At 37.4% G+C, this 19303-nt stretch overlaps 2 protein-coding genes across 2 annotated transcripts in view; one reads left to right on the forward strand and one right to left on the reverse strand.

Moving 5' to 3' along the window:
* Positions 1 to 2162, forward strand: part of LOC130104178 (disintegrin and metalloproteinase domain-containing protein 12) — a 119895-nt gene extending 117733 nt beyond the window's left edge. The window contains exon 23 of the mRNA XM_056270652.1: positions 1736 to 2162. Coding sequence (XP_056126627.1) covers positions 1736 to 1805 — 70 coding nt within the window. The 3' untranslated portion in view covers positions 1806 to 2162. The remainder of the gene's footprint in view (positions 1 to 1735) is intronic.
* Positions 2163 to 5225: 3063 nt separating this feature from the next.
* fank1 (fibronectin type III and ankyrin repeat domains 1) lies at positions 5226 to 19292 on the reverse strand. Its single transcript, XM_056270645.1, has 12 exons — positions 19253 to 19292; positions 18960 to 19076; positions 18141 to 18282; positions 16078 to 16202; positions 15532 to 15613; positions 9879 to 9953; positions 9424 to 9489; positions 8291 to 8456; positions 8085 to 8225; positions 7083 to 7160; positions 5374 to 5418; positions 5226 to 5297 (listed from the first exon to the last, which is right to left on the reverse strand). The coding sequence occupies exons 1-12, from the start codon at positions 19290 to 19292 to the stop codon at positions 5256 to 5258; spliced, it is 1119 nt and encodes a 372-aa protein (XP_056126620.1). The 3' UTR covers positions 5226 to 5255.
* Between the last annotated feature and the right edge of the window lie 11 nt (positions 19293 to 19303).

A 19303-nucleotide genomic window follows, 5' to 3' on the forward strand; every position in this document is an offset into this window, starting at 1 on the left:
TCAGCAGGAAGTGAGACTGGAATTACCATAGATATCCACAATAAAGGCTAGATGTCTTACGGCGGAGTTTCTATCGTCATCACCGGCGGCCATCTTGTCACAGGCAAGCTTTCTGGCAGGCTCTGTGGTGCCTGATGTAAGATGAGTAATCCGCACGAACACAAATACTCTTATCTCGATGAAATCTTGACGGATTTACAAACGGTTTGGTTTCTTACAAACGTTACTAACGTGGCTTTAATTCTGGATGATTATTTATTTATACACTTATTATTCATAAGTGTGCAGTGTCATAACTACATCTCTGACGTTTATAACAAACCAAACCGTTTGAAAATCGGTAGAAAATTGAGCAAGTTATGGTTATTTAAAAAGTACATGCAGCATTAAAACACAATGTTACGAGTGAGCGAGCTGCCTGTGACAAGATGGCCGCCAGGTGCTGACGTCGACCTCCATTGGCCAGCAGCGCGGACGAGACATCTAGCCTTTATTATGGATATCTATGGGAATTACTGACGACTCGTTTCAGGCAGTTCAGAATCACTTCTTTCTTTCGGGAGACAATAGCTGTGTCTGAAATCGCTCCCTATCCACTATATAGTGCACTATATCGGGTGTCGGCCATTTTGTAGAATTCTGAGTGAACGACATCATTCCCTACGTTCATTCACTACTTTTACCCACAATCCTCTCTAAATTCGAGTGTACATTCGATGTACACTTGCTGAAGCACTATTTCCCACAATCCAATGCAGAGAGAACTGAGCGCGCATGAGCGAGCAAGTTTTAACCTTTTAACCATAATTACATTACAGCTTTCTTATTCCTGCTTTAACATCTATTTCATGCTAGTTTTATTTTTTTATTAATCATTACTTGAATAGAACATATTAAAACATTGAAGCGATATTATATAGATGAATTTTAAAATTAAATGAAATTATATTTATATCGGTTTTTTATTAAAATATATTATTTAGGCATTAACACAATTTAATGTTTTACTAATGTGTTTTGATAATTTGTGGCATTGTTGTTAACTCGTTAAACTGTAAACGGAGAGATGATAATTTGGTGGATGATTTAAAAATATCCATTAATCGTCTTTAGGAAGCGTATTCATCTTTTTACAGTCTATGGTATTCATTCGAATATAATAACGGTCGCCTGAGGGCGCTCGACGACCACGTCATCTGTGAGCGTGAGAGTTACAATTTCAGTCGATGGAACTACAAAGCTGGCACTGAGGTATATATAATTACAAAATAAAGTCATTATGATTGTTATTGTTGTTAATATTATTTTATAAAGTAAGTAACGTAAGATAAAAAGAGTTTTATCAGTACGTGTGACGAAGCCTTTTCTGCGACAGCTCCAACTCTCCGACGCACAGTGTAAACGTCAGCGTCCGAATTCACTCACTTCATTTGTTCACTCCTTGCAGATATAGTGCACTTAAATGCCATACACTATATAGGGATTAGTGAATGAGTGAACGAGTGAGCGGTTTCGGACACAGCTAGAAACTCCATTTGTCTTTGAAACTTTATACACCTTTCACATTCACAAACAGCTGTATTACACGCTACATGAAAGGGAATATCCCAAAAAATATATATATTTTTAAATCAACAAACCTGCTCAGTCCAAAATCCACCATCCTGTAGGAACGACCCAAAGATAACGGATGCATCTTATGATGAACTTTTGTTTCCGATGAACGGATTTGCAGGCCTCCTCCGAAACAGCCGCCCACGCTGCCGAAGCCCCAGCTCCCAGCCCGAGTGAAGTTCAGCAGCTGAGAGCCGGACTGAGGGATTTCGGCCCTGGAGACACTCGCTTTTTGCACTATGAACCTCTGCGGGACACGTGGCGTGTCAGAGTCCTGATGTGAGGGGTGACCTTTGACCCCCGCGGTGCTCTCCCTCTAAACGGTGCTATGAGTCCAAGCTCAGGTACATGTCACGCGTTATTTATGTCGGTTACGAGCGTATTTATTTGAGCACAGTGCACTGTGGTTGACACTTTCTCAATCGTAGCAATCGGTGGTTCGCCCACGTTTACCAGATTGACCTTTTGTTGTTGTTGCTGTTGTTGTTGTTTGGACCTTTTTCGACTGTGCACCAGCGGAGGAAAGAGAAGACGTGTTATCTGTGAACATGAACACTAAACTGGACTGAAACCAGATTTAAATGGAAACGTGAATTGAGATTTGTACTTTGCTAATGGTTCTGAGTCTGTGATGTACTTTTGGTAAATGAAAAGGGCTTTTTAACAATTTAATATGATTTAATAGCCATTTTTATTATCTATTTCAGACATGATTAAACCTGAATTAGGATTGCAGTGATACTTAAGGGATGTTGAAGGAACTTACATTAAAATACTTTGAAATGAAGTTGAATCTCACTAAAACATGTCCGGGTCACATTTCACCCCAAAGTAAAAGAAAAACTAATACATTTTGCATTTACATTTTCTTTTCTTTTTTTTACATTGTGACTTTTTAGTGTATTTTTACTCTCATATTCTCATGACTGTATTGCATCTGAATATATTTTTTATTCTAATTATTATCTATGTATTATCACTGATATATAGTCATTGTTAGTACAGTAAAAAATACTGTGTATATCATTCATGAGAATCATCATAGGATAATTAGAATTGGAAAAAATACAAATTAGTTTTTTGATTTTTTTGTGTTTAAATCAGAACAATTTAAAAGCAGTCAAATTAATACTATCATAAAAATGATGATGGTGTATTAATATTACAGTTAAAAATATATTATTATTATTGTGATTGATTTTTTTTTTTTATATATAAAACTAGGCTTCTTTTCTTTCAAGTCAGCTTTATACAGTAGATAATAAACAGCAAAGTAACAGAATGAACGCGAGTTGCTTTGGATAAAAGCGTCTGCTAAATGATTTAATGTAAATGTAATGATGCAAACTTCATCAAATATGAGACCGATTTAAATTCTTCTGTAAAGCAGCTGTCGTTTTCTAGTCTAATTTAGCCATGCTACAAAATATGTCCAATATGTAAATATATTTATGCTAAATTAAAAAAAATATCTGGAAAATTATCGGGGCAGGATGATGTTCATTACTGTATTGCAATAATGAGAAATTGGCTGAAAAATGTGCACAATCACAATGAAAACAATCATAAGGGTCTTTAAAACAAGCAATTTCTTGCATATTCCTTTTGATTTTGAGGTGAAATATGAGCTGGACATGCGCAGAGGGAAACAAGTCTTGTTTCTCTCTTTCTTTTTTCTTCTTTTGTTTTTTGGTGAGGATGAAAACGTTTGCAACACGTTTTATGCACCGAGCTTTTGTTGATTTCGAAGCTCGTGAGGAAGATAGAGGAACAGATAGGAGATCTCAGCTTCGAGACCTGTACTGACCGCATGTGTTTGCTGGACAGATCCGAGACAAACCGGCCCTGATTTCATGGCCATGCAGCCATATGCTCATATACTGGATGTTCTTTGAAAAATAGTTATTGTGGGGAAATGATGAAATGAATTACATAAGGACTTTCTGTCTCATCAACCTAAATAATGGAGCATTATAACTGGATTGTGGATAATGAAAACAGACATTTGAATCCTTCTCTAAATATTCCCATAATCCCTTTGGTCTCCCTCAAACACGCTGCGGTCAGTGGGTTTGTGTCACTGGCAGAGTTTCATGGGCGATTTGTCAGGGTAAATGAAAACACTGCACTAAAAGAAAAGTGCACAAATGATTTAAAAATAGAGGTTTAGGAGTGATTACGTTCATGAATTACTGTCAACATTAAAACCAAGCACAAACTGGCTTCGGTGAGTAAATACTTTTCCGGTAACTCGCCAGTTTTCTGATAACTTTTTGAGAAACTACAACATAATAAATGGTTTAATTGAATAGCAAGAATGATAGTCTGATGCACGCTGATGAATAACATAGACATGCAATCATCTTTCTGTCCTGATGTTTCACCGAGAGTTTGAGAAAATATAAACACTGCTGTTCAAAAGTTTGGGGTTGGTAAGAATTTGTTGTTTTTTTGGACGTCTCCTCTGCTCACTGTGTTTATCTGATCAAAAATACAGTAAAAACTGTGAAATAGTTTTACAATTTAAAATAGCTGTTTTCTATGGACGCTTGTTTCCACCACAGAAAAAAAAATTTAATTATGATTTTTCACTATTGCAAGTTTACATCTCTAAATTTTGACTTTTTATCTCAGAGTTGCGTGATATAAAATAGCAATTGCGTGTTATAAAGTCAGAATTACGTGACAAAGTCCCAATACGCAATTTTCATTAGAATTGGACTTTATTACTCCAGTCTTCAGTGTCACATGATCCTTCAGAAATCATTCTAATATGATGATTTGCTTCTCAAGAAACATTTCGGATTATTATCAATGTTGAAAACAGTTGTGCTGCTTCATATTTTTGGAGGAAACCGTGATACATTCTTTTCAGGATTCTTTGATGAATGGATAGTTCAAAAGGACAGAATTTATTTGAAATAGAAATATTTTGTAACATTATAAATGTCTTTACTGTCACTTTTGATCAATTGAACGCATCCTTGCAGAATAAAAGTATTCAAATCTTACTGACCCCAACGTTTTGAACGATGGTGCACTTTAATAAGAAATGCTGCAAAATAGTTGAAATGGCTGGAAATACATAAATACGTTTGGGATATTTCAGCCTCCATTGGCAGTTGATGCTTGGCACTGAAACTCTGGTATTTGAGCCATTTATGATCTCAAGCGTGGGTCTTTTAGGCCTGTGTACTGGACACCTAATGAGTGCCATTATTTCTCATTGTTTACATTGTAAATTCATCTTCATTCACTGTATTAGCAGACGTCACGACATCTGAAGTGTCCTGTTGCCTTTTTACAGTTAAACCACACAGTGCATTACAGTAGCGACTGTTCAGATCTAGACGCTGATTGATTATATGAAGATCACGTGTCTCTAGGTTAACTGCCTTGCTTGTTTTAATTACAGTTATCATTTACTATTATTCACTTTCAATCATGTTGTATCTCAGTAAATCTACTCATGTAACGCCCTTTTTATTCAGTGTCACGGGTGTAAACTGCTTTTTTTATGACAAATCTTCGATTAATCAAGAAATGTGAAATAAGATGCTGTACGTTGATGTCTGCAACACAAATACGGTCGGCATAAAGGGCAGCGCTAGTAAAGTTGTTTATGAAACCCATGTGTCGTCTCATTTAGTCTCTGACTCTTCCAACAACAGACCGAGGATGTTCTGAAGGAAATGATAAAGAAATATGATCAATCGTTTAAATACTTGCACAAGTTGTATCAAGAAGAATGGCGTTTACCTCTCTTTCAAATGCTTTGGCCATTTCCAGAGCGCTAACGCCAACCTAAAACCAGAGAAAGAAAGAGTGCAGTCACAGATGAATCCTCAACATCGGCTTCATGAGATAACTGTATTGCTCTTTCAGAGCTCAGGAGACGCAATGGAGATTCATTTCAGTATTCAAATCTGTCTCACGTTTCTCCTAACATTCACTAGGAGAAACAATGACAGTTGTTTTCTTGAAATAAATGTTTATATTGTAGCTCATGAGATAATTTGGTCTTTGGAAGAGAAATATTTTAGTTCATATTGAAATCTCAGACTGGTTACAGTATTGAATTGAATTGAATTCAACTTTATTGTCATTGCATGTCACAAGTAGCCTACAAGCAACGAAATGCAATTGCATCCATTCCAGAAGTGCTTTAGCAAGAATGTAGATATATTACAAAACAAGTGTCCCCAAATCCATTACATTTTTAAAACAGTAATATCCTATACTAAACCTATACTAATCTTGACAAACTATATATCATTTGAAAGCTTACAATCTCTAGCTTACATATTTGGTGATTGATTTTCAAAATAAATTACAGAGGAGCCGTAATTTATCAATTTACAACAAGAATATTTTCATACTCCTAAGGCATGTTCAGACCTTTATTTTGAAATGGTGATGAACATGAAAATCATGAAAGAAGGTTAGAAACCTCAGTTTTGTTTTCATGCCAAGAGTTCAAAAGATAGCATCCATTCAATTATTTTAGAAAAAAGGTCTGAAATTGTTTTACATATAAAGAAAAAAATAATAGATTCACCATTTGTGAGGTGGCAGCGAGCTATAACGCACATACTTGTTCTTTTTGTGTTTCTTAGAGGTTGAATTCATATCAAAATCTGCCAAACTTCTCATACTACTTCTGAATAGGATGTCTACTTCATAAATTGTTTGAAAATTGTGGAAATAATGGTTCATATCACTCAAAACACACATGGAAATGGAGGCGCCCTTATAAGGGCAGTAATGGAGTCTGGTTGTCATCTGCGGCCAAACAAAACCTTACTGAAAGCTCATTTTTTTGAGATATCAACCTAAAATTTGAAACACAACTTGTTCAGATTTTTGGCTTTGTTTTGTTTTTTTTTGTGCAGTTTTAGAGTCGCCCAGATTTTGAAAATATATATTTTATATAAAATATGAATAATTCCATTTTTTACATTGTACATCTTCATAAACTCAAACCTCTATAACCTTTTTTCTGTTTCACTTTCTTAATTTATTTCACTTCTACAAAAATCTGCCAAATGTCTTCTTTAAAACAAGACCAATCTTACGTCTATATTCCAAAGCATTCTTGAATTACAACCATTTAAGTTCGAAATGTGCATTTTCATGTATATTCAAAAAAGGGGGAGGGGGAGGGGGCACTTAAAGGGTTAAAGGCTATAACAGACTATAAATATACAATATGCAAGTATTAATAAACAGCTATAGAACTATACTTATTGTATTGTATTGTACAGTATGATTGTCTAAACAGTATTTACAGTAGTGCAATTAAAAATTGGTGAGATATGGATAATTTATACAGCAATGATGGTAAAATCCCAAAGGAGATCTTTTTGTAGTCGAGTATTAATCTCAGATAGAAATGATGAGCAAACTTTGAACAGAGATGTTTTTCAGTTTTCTGTGTGTTTGATCTGGTTTTACTGGGAGGTTCAGACCTTGTTCTGGATGTTCGGATCGGCTCCTTTCTCCAGAAGCATTTTCACTAGATGCTCATGATTATTCAGCACAGCCACCTGAGGAATAAACATGTTTACACACATTATGTCCTTCTATGAATGACCTTAATCACTGTACGCATAAATACATCCGCTAGCTTTAGCACTCACATTAAACAATACAAAACATTTTTATATGGTAAATAAAAAAGAACATCTTTGTTACTGTTAATCGAGGGGAGACTGGGGCTAGTTGTCACATAGACTGTCTCTTACTAGCTTAGTTTTATTTTAGTATTATAGTATTTGTTAATATTTTTTTATTTTAGCTACATCTATTTAGCCTTCATTAATTTCTATTTCATATTTTTTTGTAATTTTAAATTCTAATTTTCTAATTATTTCTAATTTGTGTGTTAAGTTTTACATCTGATATTTAGGTTTTATTTCAGCTTTATTTCACTTACTGAAAATCAGCAGCTGCTAACAAAATTCATAAGATAGAATTAAATGTTAATTCATAAGATAGAATTAAATATTTAAAACTACTAAATTTGACATAAGATGAATTAAATATTTAAAACTAATACATTATTCTCAAATAAGTTTCACTAAACAGCAGGTTTCCCGACCCATTTGACCTTTTTTTTTATTTTTTTATTCTGGCATTGTATTGCAAATTTGAGTTTATAACTCAAAATTCTGACTTTATAACTCTCAATTTTTAACTCTCAAAGTTTACATCTCACAATTCTGAATATTTTCTTGCGATTCCGAGTTCTGCTGTCTGATGTACATGTGTTCAGTGAACTGTATCTTTGTTCCTGGGCAATAATGGTGAAAAAAATTCAGTTTTCAACACAATAGAAATAGGCTTGTGTTTTTACAGTAGTTAACTTAAAAAAATAGACCTACAGTGAGAAATATGCACTTGATTAAAAGTGTGGCAACTAACCCCGTCTTCCCCTGCTTGTTTAGTGGTTTATAAGATTGAGTTCAGACCATGAGTGGTGTTTTGCCGTCTCTGTCCTGCACATTAACATCGGCACCAGCACTGATCAGCAGTGAAGCTAAAGCCGTGTCTCCGGTCATGACCGACACGATCATGAGGGGCGTCCACAAGGCACTGTCCTGCACATCAGCCTGAGACACAAAACAACATTATGAGCAGTGAATCAGGCACAATGTCATGTGAATGATGTTCTCACCTCGCACCCGTCCTGTATGAGGTACTGCAGGACGGGCAGGTGTCCCCCGACTGTGGCCCAGTGCAGAGCACAGCAGCTCGACCTGTCCCGAGAGCGCCAGGACGCCCCGCAGCTGCGCAGGAACTTCACCACGTCCAGGTGCCCGTGGAAACACGCGAACATCAGGCTGCTCACCACACACACACACACACACACACACACACAGGAGACCAACATGTTCATACTCGGGCCCCAGTAAAATATTAGCCTACTGATAAATCCTTATGAATCAATGGAGATTAATGTGGAAGCTTGTTTCCGGCACGGAATAAAAAATAAATAAAAAAGTAATTCCAACTTTTTTTCTCGCAATTCCGAGTTAGGTCGTAATTCTGAATTTTTTCACAATTCCGAGATTCTGACTTTTATCTCGCAATTTCGAATTTATAACTTATGCAATTCTGCCTTTTTTCTCGCAATTGTAAATTTATACCTCGCAATTCAGACATTATTTCTCACAAATTAAGTTTATATCTTGCAATTCAGACTTTATAACTTATAATTCTGACTTTTTTTCTTGCAAATCCAAGATTGTAACTCACAATTCTGACTTTTTTACTGTAAATAAACTAAGAATTGAGATATATAAACTTGGAATTGCAAGGAACAATTTTCAGAATTGCTAGTTATAACTAAAAAGTCACAATTCCCTTTTTTAGCGTATTTAACTGATACCGTATACCTGAGAATAATTTTCCTTGACAATAATTCACTAATATCTTGTTTTTTCTGTCAGCTGTTAAGATTTTGTTTGATTTCAGTTTGATTCATTCAGACAGTTCATTCACACACAGAATTGTTTCCACCGGTTTCTCGTATAGAAATAACAGGATAGCCTATACTTGATAATACAGAAAAACAAAAAGAGTGCCGGATGAGGTGAATATTTACCTACAATTCATTTTAGGAAACATAACTTGGAAATGTCTTTTATCGTTTGACAGTGATGCAGATCTTTTCTTTTACGGCTCTACTGTACGTAAAAGATCATTTTAAAAGGTAATTTATATCCATAACAGTATATCCAAAAAAAGATTTAGAAAGTCTAGAAATGCTACTGGTTCATAACATGAGAAATACACAAAAAAACTCACCTGTCTTTGCCACTGTTGTTTTTTTTGTTCACGTCTGCGCCATGATGCACTAAAATCTGAACTCCACTAGAAAACAAAACACAGATGGATGGATGGATGGATGGATGGATGAATAGATGGATGGGTGGATGGATGGATGGATTAATAGATAGGAATGGATGGTTGGATGGATGAATAGATGGATGGATGGATGGATTAATAGATAGGAATGGATGGATGGATTAATAGATAGGAATGGATGGTTGGATGGATGAATAGATAGGAATGGATGGACGGATGGATGAATAGATGGATGGAAGGATGGATGGATGAATAGATGGATGAAAGGATGGATGAATAGATGGAAGGATGGATGAATAGATAGGAATGGATGGAAGGATGGATGAATAGATGGAAGGATGGATGGATGGATGAATATGAATGGATGGAGGGATGGATGGATAGATGGAGTTTACCTAGTAAAGCCCCTCATTACGGCGATCATTAGAGGTGTAAAGTCCAGTCTGTCAGGAACGTCCACTGTGACTTTTCTGCAAGAACACATCAACACAACACAACACATCACATTACATCACAACACATCACATCACAACACGTCAAATCACATCACATCACAACCAGGGCCGGATTGGGACTCATTTTCAGCCCTGGAATTTGCCTTAGACCGGCCCACTTTAGTTCCCGTCTGACTATATTAAAATAATGTAATTGAAACCTCAGTATATAAGTCTGCAATAGTGCAGTGTTCTGTACAGCCTTGTTATTCATTTTATTTAAAAAATATATAAATTTATATTCAGTGCAATAGCTGTACAGGGTTTTAAAAATACAGAGGTCCGAAAAGTGATCTTGCTAGGGGGTTCGGGGGCATATGCCCACCCAGACAAGTGAAGTAGGCCTAATACAAACAGTGAAATGTCCCAGTGCTGATATGGGGAAATATAAACACATTCGAGGTATACAAATAGCCTATATATATTTATACAACAATGCCAATATATAATATAATAATATATAATATAATATATGTGCTTGTGTTGTTAAAATTGAGTTTATTTTTACTAGCTGATCATCATTGGCAAAGAACATATGTATGTCTGTGTTAAATAGGAATCCATTGTAATAAAGTTATTCTCATTCTGGGCACAGTATGCAATAGGCTATTCCTCTACCTGCTCTCATTTCTCATCTCCATCTTCTCTCATTCTTCTTCTCTCAGTCTCTTTATCTTTACCTACCTAATTTAGCTACCTAAATATCCCCTTCCCGAAGCTGAGTTTTGATTGATACAGTCTTCACAAACTGATTATTTCTTTCGGTCGTTTAAAACTTCTTTCGTAATTAAAACAGCTGTTTAGTTTAGCCACTTGCATCTTGTGAAGCGTCGCGTTTGGATTCGCTCGCGGCCGCGGCTCGCGAACATAAATCCCGCTTACTTTGATCGGTCATCTCAAACATTTTGCCATTGCCGGCGAGCGGTGTTTGAATACTGAAGCAGCTCAGATTATGAGGTCGGTTATCGTCGCGATATGCAAATCATTGCAGCACCAAATTAGAGTTAATATTAGTAAATTATTTCACAATGTTCATTATACACTCAGAAAAATATACACTCAGAAAGCTGTGCCTGGAGCCTAAAGCATTCAACCCAGTGCCATGACAACACCGGCCCTCCTGGCCAATAAAACATACCGACCCACCGGGAATTCTCCTTCTCCCGGTGCTCCCGATTAGCCAATCCGGGCCTGATCACAACACATCACATTACATCACAACACATCACATTACATCACAACACATCACATCACAACACGTCACATCACAACACATCACAACACATCACATCACAACACATCACAACACATCACATCACAACACGTCACATCACATCACAACACATTACAACACATCACATCACAACACATCACAACACATCACAACACATCACATCACAACACATCACAACACATCACATCACAACACATCATATCACAACACATCACAACACATCACATCACAACACATCACAACACACCACAACACATCACATCACAACACATCACATCACATCACAACACAACACATCACAACACAACACATCAAAACACATCACATCACAACACATCACAACACATCACATCACAACACATCACAACACATCACAACACAACACATCACATCACATCACAACACATCACATCACAACACATCACATCACATCACAACACAACACATCACAACACAACACATCAAAACACATCACATCACAACACATCACATCACAACACATCACATCACAACACATCACAACACATCACAACACATCACATCACAACACATCACAACACATCACATCACAACACATCACAACACATCACATCACAATACATCACAACACATCACATCACAACACATCACAACACATCACATCACAACACGTCACATCACATCACAACACATTACAACACATCACATCACAACACATCACATCACAACACATCACATCACAACACATCACAACACATCACATCACAACACATCACAACACATCACAACACAACACATCACATCACATCACATCACATCACAACACATCACAACACACCACAACACATCACATCACAACACATCACATCACATCACAACACAACACATCACAACACAACACATCAAAACACATCAAAACACATCACATCACAACACATCACAACACATCACATCACAACACATCACATCACAATACATCACAACACATCACATCACAACACATCACAACACATCACAACACATCACAACACATCACAACACATCACATCACAACACGTCACATCACATCACAACACATTACAACACATCACATCACAACACATCACAACACATCACAACACATCACATCACAACACATCACAACACATCACATCACATCACAACACATCACATCACAACACATCACAACACATCACATCACATCACAACACATCACAACACACCACAACACATCACATCACAACACATCACATCACATCACAACACAACACATCACAACACAACACATCAAAACACATCACATCACAACACATCACAACACATCACATCACAACACATCACAACACATCACAACACAACACATCACATCACAACACATCACATCACAACACATCACATCACATCACAACACAACACATCACATCACAACACAACACATCAAAACACATCACATCACAACACATCACATCACAACACATCACATCACAACACATCACAACACATCACAACACATCACATCACAACACATCACAATACATCACAACACATCACATCACAACACATCACAACACATCACAACACATCACAACACATCACAACACATCACATCACATCACAACACGTCACATCACATCACAACACATTACAACACATCACATCACAACACATCACAACACATCACAACACATCACATCACAACACATCACAACACATCACATCACAACACATCACATCACAACACATCACAACACATCACATCACAACACATCACAACACACCACAACACATCACATCACATCACAACACATCACATCACATCACAACACAACACATCACAACACAACACATCAAAACACATCACATCACAACACATCACAACACATCACATCACAACACATCACAACACATCACAACACAACACATCACAACACATCACATCACAACACATCACATCACATCACATCACAACACAACACATCACAACACAACACATCAAAACACATCACATCACAACACATCACATCACAACACATCACATCACAACACATCACAACACATCACAACACATCACATCACAACACATCACATCACAATACATCACAACACATCACATCACAACACATCACAACACATCACAACACATCACAACACATCACATCACAATACATCACAACACAACACATCACAACACATCACAACACAACACATCACAACACATCACATCACAACACAACACAACACATCACATCACAACACATCACATCACAATACATCACAACACATCACATCACAACACATCACAACACATCACAACACAACACATCACATCACAACACATCACATCACAACACATCACATCACATCACATCACATCACAACACAACACATCACAACACAACACATCAAAACACATCACATCACAACACATCACAACACATCACATCACAACACATCACATCACAACACATCACAACACATCACAACACATCACAACACATCACATCACAACACATCACATCACAATACATCACAACACATCACATCACAACACATCACAACACATCACAACACAACACATCACATCACAACACATCACATCACAACACATCACATCACAACACATCACAACACAACACAACACATCACATCACAACACATCACAACACATCACAACACATCACATCACATCACAACACATCACATCACATCACATCACAACACAACACATCACAACACATCACAACACAACACATCACAACACATCACATTACATCACAACACATCACATCACAACACGTCACATCACATCACAACACATCACAACACATCTCATCACAACACATCACAACACATCACAACACATCACAACACGTCACATCACATCACAACACATTACAACACAACACATCACAAGACATCACATCACAACACATCACAAGACATCACAACACATCACATCACAACACGTCACATCACATCACAACACATCACAACACATTACAACACATCACATCACAACACATCACAACACATCACAACACATCACAACACATCACATCACATCACATCACATCACAACACGTCACATCACATCACAACACATTACAACACAACACATCACAAGACATCACATCACAACACATCACAACACATCACATCACAACACGTCACATCACATCACAACACATTACAACACATCACAACACATCACATCACAACACATCACAACACATCACATCACAACACATCACAACACATCACAACACATCACAACACATCACATCACAACACATCACATCACATCACAACACATCACAACACATCACATCACAACACATCACAACACATCACATCACAACACATCACAACACATCACAACACATCACAACACATCACATCACATCACAACACATCACAACACATCACAACACATCACATCACAACACAACACATCACAACACATCACATCACAACACAACACATCACATCACAACACATCACAACACATCACAACACATCACAACACATCACATCACAATACATCACAACACATCACATCACAACACATCACAACACATCACATCACAACACATCACAACACAACACATCACAACACATCACAACACATCACATCACATCACATCACAACACATCACATCACATCACATCACAACACATCACATCACAACACAACACATCACAACACATCACATCACATCACAACACACATCACATCACATCACAACACATCACATTACATCACAACACATCACATCACAACACATCACATCACAACACAACACATCACATCACATCACAACACATCACAACACATCACATCACAACACACATCACATCACAACACATTACATCACAACACATCACATCACATCACATCACAACACAACACATCACAACACATCACAACACATTACAACACATCACAACACATCACAACACAACACATCACATCACAACACACATCACAACACATCACATCACATCACAACACATCACAACACATCACAACACATCACATCACAACACATCACAACACATCACAACACAACACAACACACATCACAACACATCACATCCTCTTGCACAAGAACACATGAACACAACACATCAACACATCACATCACATCACAACACATCACAACACATCACAACACATCACATCACAACACATCACAACACACATCACAACACAACACAACACATCACATCACATCCTCCTGCACACGAACATCTGAGGCTCTCGTTTGTTATGGTACAGTCCCAGATTCCCAGGGGAACAGCAGGTTGAGAAGCACTTCAGCAGAAGAGCGTGAATCTCACCGAGACGCCAGCACTCGACGGAGCTCCAGCTCATCACTCCTGAGGACAGCAGTGTGTAGATTCCTCCCGTTCAGAGGCTCCTCTGACCAAACACAATCACACACACACTCTTTTATTAGCATTTCCCAACTGAGGGAGTCTGGGAATGTCCCAAAAGGAGGTTTTATCAGATTTAGTTAATTTTGAAGGACAATTTTGTACACTGTATAGCACAACATTTACAGAATTGAACCTGACTGAATTGAAATGCATTTATTCATCATTATAAATGCAACATTCGTTCTTCAAAATTAAGGCACAGACAAACTGCAAATTAATATTATTTTATTCTTAATACATTGTTTACTGAGATTAAAATAATATTAATATCACATTAATTAACTACTACTTTGATTTTAAAAATACTTAAAACCTTCCAACTTTTCTGCCTAAGCTTTCTCAAGCAAACGTCAAAGTTTAGTTTAGACTCCAAGTCATTTGATTCTTATGAAATGTCATACAATAAGTCAGTGGTGAATGTGTTGAAGTCAAGTTGTGTGTCCTTACTGTCTGTTGAAGCAGAGACCGATGGGTAATACTTCTGCTGACCCGACGGCCACGTGACCTTCAGTCTGAATGTGTAAGTGGTTTTCGGTTCGAGATTCTCCACCGTGAAGCTTGTGTTGAATCCCCTAAACATGTCATAAACATTCAGAAAATACTCAACCCAGAACTGTTGCATGATCAGCATTTACAGAAAACTCATTTAAAGGTCCACTATACTAAATCAGAAATGAAATATCGCATAATTTACTCACCCTCAAGCCATCCTAGGTGTATATGTATATATTCTTCTTTCAGCCAAACACAATCAGTGTTATATTAAAACATATCCTGGCTCTTCCCAGCTTTATAATGGGAGTGAATAGTAACTGAGATTTTGAAGCCCACAAAAGCACATCCATCCATCATAAAAGTAACCCTTATGGCTCCAGGGTTAATAAAGGCCTTCTGAAGTGAAGCAATGCGTTATAAACTATAATCACTGGCTTCCGGGAATGGCCGCACGCGAAATATATATCCGTCCGTCTAGTTCTGGTGGAAGAGTGACCTCTGACCCGACGCATGACGTATTGACGAATACGTAGAGCAAAAAAAAAAACTAACAATGGTCACAAATTAGAAGTCTAAAACAAGAATTTTTAAAGTCGGCATGAAATCAAATTTGACAAATCTTCTTTTTATATGTAATATTGTAGTGTTTATTATAAATTATTTATCTGTGCACTTCATTATTTTTTTTAAATTCATGTACCCTTATAATCTTTAATCAAATACATTACCCTTCCCTCCCCCCTCGAAACGACCTCTCTTCTCTTTCGGTCACGTGCAATGGCGAAAGGGTGCGGCCAGAGCCGATGAGGGTGCGGCTATCGGTGCACCCCTCTCAGAGAAGATACATTCAAATCTGCCTCCATTTTGTTTGCAACGCCCAACCTCCAACAATCCAATCAATTCCCGAAGGACAAAATCAAGCCCCGCCCTACATTTTTTTTCTAATTTCAGAAGCCGTTTCACTCGGATATACGTCACAACAAGGAAAAAATGACAATCTCAACTTCCGTTTCATGCCGACTTTAAAGAGAAATGTGGGAGGAGCTTGAGTTTGTTGCCCAGCCCTGTTTGTTTGAACCGTGAGAGGCGTTTACTCTCACCTAAGCTTACACTACTCCTACATCTACATCATGCGTCGGGTCAGAGGTCACTCCTACATCTACATCATGCGTCGGGTCAGAGGTCACTCCTACATCTACATCATGCGTCGGGTCAGAGGTCACTCCTACATCTACATCATGCTTCGGGTCAGAGGTCACTCCTACATCCTACATCTACATCATGCGTCGGGTCAGAGGTCACTCCTACATCTACATCATGCGTCGGGTCAGAGGTCACTCCTACATCTACATCATGCTTCGGGTCAGAGGTCACTCCTACATCTACATCATGCTTCGGGTCAGAGGTCACTCCTACATCTACATCATGCGTCGGGTCAGAGGTCACTCCTACATCTACATCATGCTTCGGGTCAGAGGTCACTCCTACATCTACATCATGCTTCGGGTCAGAGGTCACTCCTACATCTACATCATGCTTCGGGTCAGAGGTCACTCCTACATCTACATCATGCGTCGGGTCAGAGGTCACTCCTACATCTACATCATGCGTCGGGTCAGAGGTCACTCCTACATCTACGTCATGCGTCGGGTTAGAGGTCAGAGGTCACTCTTCCGCAGGAACTAGACTTACGTACTGCCGTTACCCGGAAGCCAGTGATTATAGTTTGTAAAGTTATAAATATGGATATTTTTCTTACAAAAACGCATCGCTTCGCTTCAGAAGGCCTTTATGGAGCTGTATGGATTACTTTTATGATGGATTTTGGGCTTAGAAAGTTCGATTCACTCCCGTTGTAAAGCTGGGAAGAGCCAGGATATTTTTTTAAATAACATGGATTGTTTTTGGCTGAAAGAAGAAAGTCATACACACCTAGGATGGCTTGAGGGTGAGTAATTTTTGGGAGAACTAACCCTTTACATTGGTCTGTTATGACTCATGAGTGCAGGCCTCACTTGTGTATCTCTTTATACGAGTGTTTTCTGGCGTTCTTCTGTTCGAGGATGAAGCAGGTCCAGTGGTCCGGTGGGTCTCTCCATCTCGTCCAGATGAGCTCAATGCTGTGATGACTCACCTGTCCTGCGGTCAGAACCCCACCTGGACACGCGGAGGAATGTCAATGTGATCATGAGCGTCACGTGCAACACTCGACCACTAGACGGCGCCAAAAAGACAAACATGACTGGAGTTGCAGCTGAATTATTTATATTATTTCCCTAATTATTAATCTGATTAACCATTTAATTTTCTTTAAAAACTTTGTAATAAAATAAAAAATACTCTTATAATAAATATTATATATTTTATACTATATAAATATTCTTATTTCTGTTTCAAAACAATGAAATGCAGGTGCACAAATTACTGATGGTTTAACTAATTAAAATGTCTGAACCCATTTTTTTTTTATTAAAAATGGGTTCAAAATGGGTAAAATTAAAAAATAACATTTTTTTGTTGATTATTATTGTAATAGTTTATTTATATTTTATATTTGTGTATATTTGTATTTAATTAAAATATAATATAATACATTTTTAATTTATTTATTTGATATACTATTCATTTATTTGTTTTATTTAATGAAATAAATTATTTATTTATTTAATTTAATTAATTATTATATTTTCAGTAAATCTGTCGTTTTAGAGCCAGACATTTAACATTATTAGGCCTTAACAGTTTTAACTGGCGAGGTGTTCATAATCATATCTACACATTATACAACTACAAAAGGAGTAGGCTAACTAGAAATATGGTCAAATGCATATTACCTGCAGGATCCATTGGCAAATCAATAAATAAATCGATCCAGGTGGTTATTTTTAAAGGCTGTATTGCTTGTTGTATGTTACTGTTGCTATAGCAACACAAGTGAAGTGTGTGGAACACTCATGATGATTAGATCTTTAACATTTTATATAATGCTGGGAGGCCGGGGCTAGTTGTCACACTTTTTAGTGAACATTTCTTATCGACAGTTAAAGTTTATTTGTTATATTCAATTAATATATAGCCGATGTATAAAATAAAATATCTGTTTATGATGGTGATGACAGTATCATACTCTCATTCACCTGTGGTTGTGTATGTATCTGTGTGATCATGCGCAGCTGCG

This window comes from Rhinichthys klamathensis, unplaced genomic scaffold (genome assembly GCF_029890125.1).
Source record: "Rhinichthys klamathensis goyatoka isolate OS25496 unplaced genomic scaffold, OSU_Roscu_1.1 h1tg000304l_1, whole genome shotgun sequence".
Taxonomy (NCBI): Eukaryota; Metazoa; Chordata; class Actinopteri; order Cypriniformes; family Leuciscidae; genus Rhinichthys; species Rhinichthys klamathensis.

What these genes read in the sequence shown, in the direction of transcription:
- fank1 (XM_056270645.1), bottom strand. Translation starts at nt 19,292, where the DNA reads ATGATCACACAGATACATACACAACCACAGGTGAATGAGA. An exon ending in ACAACCACAGGTGAATGAGA is followed by an intron (nt 19,077 to 19,252) that starts GTATGATACTGT and finishes AATCATCATGAG; the next exon opens with TGTTCCACACACTTCACTTG. An exon ending in GTAATGAGGGGCTTTACTAG is followed by an intron (nt 9,490 to 9,878) that starts GTAAACTCCATC and finishes TTTGTTTTCTAG; the next exon opens with TGGAGTTCAGATTTTAGTGC.